Source organism: Lampetra fluviatilis, chromosome 26 (assembly GCF_964198595.1).
Source record: "Lampetra fluviatilis chromosome 26, kcLamFluv1.1, whole genome shotgun sequence".
Lineage (NCBI taxonomy): Eukaryota > Metazoa > Chordata > Hyperoartia > Petromyzontiformes > Petromyzontidae > Lampetra > Lampetra fluviatilis.
This window is the reverse complement of record NC_136300.1, coordinates 12,630,401-12,635,485: the sequence shown is the minus strand read 5'-3', so window position 1 is coordinate 12,635,485 and position 5,085 is coordinate 12,630,401. Positions and strand designations below refer to the sequence as shown.

The 5,085-nt window shown below is 48.4% G+C and overlaps 1 protein-coding gene across 1 annotated transcript; it reads right to left on the bottom strand.

Moving 5' to 3' along the window:
- Positions 1 to 275: 275 nt before the first annotated feature.
- On the bottom strand, positions 276 to 4,867 carry PSMD7 (proteasome 26S subunit, non-ATPase 7). The gene is made up of 7 exons (XM_078868808.1): positions 4,663 to 4,867; positions 4,218 to 4,309; positions 3,019 to 3,111; positions 2,637 to 2,734; positions 2,429 to 2,509; positions 2,157 to 2,248; positions 276 to 1,449 (listed from the first exon to the last, which is right to left on the bottom strand). The coding sequence occupies exons 1-7, from the start codon at positions 4,863 to 4,865 to the stop codon at positions 981 to 983; spliced, it is 1,128 nt and encodes a 375-aa protein (XP_078724934.1). The 5' UTR covers positions 4,866 to 4,867; the 3' UTR covers positions 276 to 980.
- Between the last annotated feature and the right edge of the window lie 218 nt (positions 4,868 to 5,085).

Here is a 5,085-nt window from a genome sequence, read left to right as displayed (position 1 = left end):
CGTTGCTTCCCATCCGGCTCACGCACTCATTACCAGGTCACGTGCTGATTACCGCCTCTAGCTAATTACCAGGTCACGTGCTAATTACAGGGTCGATCGAACTGGATGCAGTGCGAATTATGGATTCCTGTTATCAGGTCGCGTGTCCTTTGCTGGAAAGCAGCATGGTTATCAAACCTTATCCCCATGTTGATCTGACAAGTATTTGGCAAGGACTGTGGTGGTTTATGCAGAACGGACACGAGTCATACAACCATTAGTTGTGTACTCTTTATAAAACATCCCACAATCACACGTACAGTGCCAATGATCTAAAACACGTTTTATTTTGAAAAACCCGACAGTCTTTCTACCCACCACACCAAATGCGTGTTCTTTAGGTGCAAAGCGTGTGGATCTATACATGAATGCATGGCCTAAATTACGTTCAAGTGGAATAATCCAAGAGCCTTTTTATAAGTTAAGCTTATTCTTTTACGCATAAAAAGAATTCCCAATGTACTAGCTAATCAAACTCATTTGTGAAACTCAAGTCAATGAAAAATTATCAAATGCACATCAGTTAAGAATACTTGAGCATGTGAATATACAGCAAACATTATTATAGCCATCAACTGTACTGCATTCAATTAGTCCCAGATGTTATATGCAGGGCTTAATTTCTCACCGAATATATTCCTAGTCGCTGGTAGACTAAAGGTGATACGTGACGAGTAGGCACAGCCATGAGAGGTATACTGGATGTGGTGCACCGGGTGTGTTGAAATATTTTCTGGGTCACAGACCCGGACAGACCCAGCTGATGAGATTAGGGCCTGGTTAGATGTTATGTAACTAAAATCATTACACACACACACTGGAGGCATACGACCGTTTTATACAACGAATGCAACACTCGAGACAAAACACATCCATGGACAGCACAGGCGTCAGACAGTGTCGAATGGCGGAGTCCAACGGGAGCCCACTGGGCTCAGATCTCACTTCTTCTCCTTCGCCTCACTCTTCTTGGCATCGGCCTTCTCCTTTTCCTCTTTCTCCTCTTTCTTCTCCTTTTCCTTCTTCTCCGCCTCCTCCTTCTTATCCTTGCGCGCGTCCTCCTTCTCCTGGCCCTCCTTGCGCTCCGCCTCCCGGTTCGCCAGCTTGTTGTTGATGAGGTTGTGCAGCGCCACCACGGAGCGGATGAGCGCCGCCAGGTACACCACCAGCATCTGGTCGTTGGTCTTCAGGTAGAAGGACTTGATGAACTCGCGCAGGTCCACGTCGGGCAGTAGGTTGAACACGTCCTGCAGCTGGTAGACAATCTGGTGGTTGATGGGCATGGAGCCGGCTGCCACACGGTCCAGGTAGGTGCGGATGTCACCCAAGCGTGACTGCAGCCCCCGCAGGCCATGCACCTGGTTGGTGATACGCTGCGACAGGCTGCCCACCGTTGTGTCCTTGATGTCCCTGCAGACACAACACAATTAAAACCTTTTCAAGAAACGTTCCTCGGCAATGTGTAGACACATAGTTGGAAAACAAAAATGTTAATGAACACTGCTAAAACATGGTAATAAAAATATATACGAACACAAATCATAACGTAAAGCCCTTGGTCGAGCTAATGCTGAGTGAAGGCTTCCCCACACCGTGTCGTTCACAGGGATTGTTTGAACATGTCACCACACTGGTTCGTGAACGTTAGTAAAGGCTGGGTGGCTCAGGAACGGTTTAGGAATCAATCTCTACAGACTAAAACTAAACTATTTTTTTTGACCCGGTAAGGCCCACTGAGTTCCATGGCTCTTTTTATAAAGCGACCAGACCACAAATGATCTGTCAGCAAAGTGGCATATCACGTGGACATTTATAGCAGCCAAATACTCTTAAAAGCACGTTTCTAAATCTGGATTGAAAAACCAGAGGACCCAGAGAAAAATGTACGCGACCACGGGGAGAACATGCAAACTCCAAATATACAGACGTTAGGGTCGGGATTGAATCTACGACCTCCTGCATACAGGTGAGGGAGTTAACATCTCTCCACTGATGTTAGCCATGGATGGAAATCAGACTTAGGTATGCTGGGTTCATAGTGCAGTGTGCTGATCACTGCCACTGCAGCACCCCCACACCATCCATACAATATATTTAAACAAAACCTTGGTAATTACCTGAGCAGATGTTCTACGCCCACCTCCTCTGCCTCTTCTGCACCAATCTCACTGGGCACGTGTTCAAATGTTTTGGAAGTTGGAGTTCCATCCTGAACAAAAAAAACACTCATTTATATAACTTCTATAGCTAAAATATTGGGGAAAATGTGCATTGACTCATGTATGAACTTTCAAAATGCAGCAGATGCACGAAAAAGAATCAGTGCGTGTACAACAAAAAACTGACTTTATAGTTAAAAGCCATTGGGATTCAAGACAGAATGACTTACATCATGCACTTCTTCAACTGCAATGTACGCTTCCGTTGGAAGACCAAGGTCCTTGGGTTTCGCGTCAATTATTACCAGCACCTGAGTTTGTTTGAGGCAGACAACAATTACGGTGTACCAACAGAGCACTAAATACGGTAATAACGAACAGGTCTAGCATATACACAATCGACACACAAAAACGATACTTTGTGCATTATTTAATTACCGAGTTGCTGCAATATCGTTTCATGAGCTCATTGATGGCGATGTCATTCTTGTGAAGTTTTGGTCCCGTGTGGTACCACCCCACAATTCTTTCCCTGGCTGTAAAAATACAAATGCATCAAGGCTTAGAATAAAGATTTACAAGTATAACTGAGTTTCCAATTAGAAGATAAATTGCTTGACCTATACAAATAAACGTTAACTTCTCAATAGATTTCACAGCCAAGCAGCCGTGTAGCTGACTATATACGACATGGTCTTCAATTAAATAATACAAGTGAGGAATATTTTACAACCATAATGAAAAAAAAATCTCACTCACGGTGATCAGCGGTGTTACTCGTGAATGCATTTTACACGCGAGTTCACAGCACTGTCCTCACCATTCACTTTCTTGAACATCCCGGACATGTTCTCCAGGTAGTCGTGGTCAAGGAACCAAACCGAGTCATCTTTGTCGTCCTCGTCGAATGGAACTGCAGGTGCACATAGGCTCAGGGTAAGATACGGGTTTGACTCCAGGGGTCGAGTTGGTCCATGGGCTGCAGCTTACATTGTTTAGGTATTTGTCTCCAGCTCGTAACAGCAAGGGGAATTTGAAGTCATTTACATGTAGTTGAATACAAACATTGTACCCATGCAAAGATCATAGCTGACAAATTATTCGGGCAAAGTGCTTTTAGCAAGCACTTATCAAGGCCGCCACTGTAATGCACACCGGGCCAGGTACTAGTTTAAAGCTAGTCGACCAATGGGAAACAATACAAGTTAAGATACCGTTTGGTATATGAAGCTTATGGCGGGACCCCGGGGTCCCGAATAAACAGAAATCAAAATCGTAATGAATTTACTTTTGGCGACTCCGTCTCACCGCGCACATAGACGCCGCGACCCACCTGGCGCGGATCATTCTGTTATCATGTCGTCCAAGCGCAGCGAGGACGAATGCGCAGAAGAAACACAACTTTGAAACTTATTAGCGCATCGTGTAGAGCTCGTCGAGAGGAATAGATTGCCGTATCGTTCGTTTTCAACAGACATCAAATGACGTCGCAACGCAGTTTATGCGAGAGCCGGGGGCTTATAGGACCCCGGGGTCCCGCCATAAGGCTGGGAATCAAACTCAGGTTGTTGAGTTTGTAGAAGTGCCCTAAAACTGACCCGCCATTAAATTTAAGCTTCAAGTGCGACTTAATTTACGTTATGCTTTTCCCTCACGTGACGAGACAACGTGACACTATCTGTCTGAGAACGTCCATTGAAAATATTACGTATAAAATTTATCCACGGAATTATTAAATTACTTCAAGAGGCCTATATTTAAATTACTGGCATACTTTGTCGCGTTATTTTAAGTGGCATCTAATTTAAACCCACAGTTACAATCTAAAGGAGGTATGCTTATCAGAACTTGGTGAAGAAAACCCCTATAATTTAACTGTGGGTTTTTGTGCAGTCATCAACTCACGACATTTGACCGTACAGGTCAAAAACAACGTTTTGCTACCTCGGATGGTGCTGACGTAAGCAATATCCCATTCACTGACAAAGTGGCGCCCGCTTTGAATGAAAAGGCACTCACCGGCAAAACTGTTGGATACGTCGAGCACTCCCTTGTACCAGGAGCCGAGCAGGACGCCCACCACTCGCTTCTGGTTTCCCACCTTCCCGATCCTGCGGGGCAGGAGACAAACGCGGCCCGGGAGATGAGGAGGCCCACGATGACTCGGCATTCACGGTATCGGTTTCCCCCACGCCCAACACATCGTGCCTCACTGCGCCCGCACGCGTGGCGGGTACCCGCCGACCCCGTGTGAGCAACCGAGAGGCAAGCCCCGGGATCTCAGGGATCCTTGTGGACTCGGGGGGGGGGAGAGGGGGGTCTCGGGATCCGGTGACCCGCGCGGTCCGGGCTTCGCCCGTCTCCCGAGCTTACTCCCCGGGCACCGAGGGCCAGGCAAGACGCAGGTTGCGTCGAGGGCCTCCTCGCACAACGCGCGAAGATCGCGACGACGCGCCAGCGGTACCTGTTGAAGTGGTCCACCACGCTCAGCAGCACCAACGGGTGCACCACCACCTTGTCCACCGTCTGTTCGGGCATGGCGAGGCGGTGGCGAGGCGGTGAGGAGTCGGCGGCGGCGCGGAGACGGCGGCGAGGGGATGACGGGTGAGGACACCACGGAGACGGGTCTGCCCACAGTGACTGCGCATGCGCGACTGAAAAATGCATCACACTTCCTAGAGCGGATAAGCGCGGGCCGGATCCGCTAGCCAATCAGACGCGAGCTCCGCGACACCACGTGGGAGCCTTTAGCCATCCCCCACGGACGAGAGTCGGCCCCGGTGCTTGTGCCGTGTAGCGAATGTAAGAGCCGGGCGCACGCCTACGGGTGCCGCGCAGCGACCAATGTCGATTGTTTAATCTGGGGGCGTGAGCACGTGGGCCCGGT

Excerpts from the sequence above, each read along its gene's own strand:
- PSMD7 (XM_078868808.1), bottom strand. The coding sequence starts at position 4,865 with ATGCATTTTTCAGTCGCGCATGCGCAGTCACTGTGGGCAGACCCGTCT. Across the intron at positions 2,249-2,428 it reads CAGTTGAAGAAGTGCATGAT|GATGGAACTCCAACTTCCAA; the intron begins GTAAGTCATTCT and ends TTTTTTGTTCAG. Across the intron at positions 1,450-2,156 it reads GGCGTAGAACATCTGCTCAG|GGACATCAAGGACACAACGG; the intron begins GTAATTACCAAG and ends TTGTGTCTGCAG.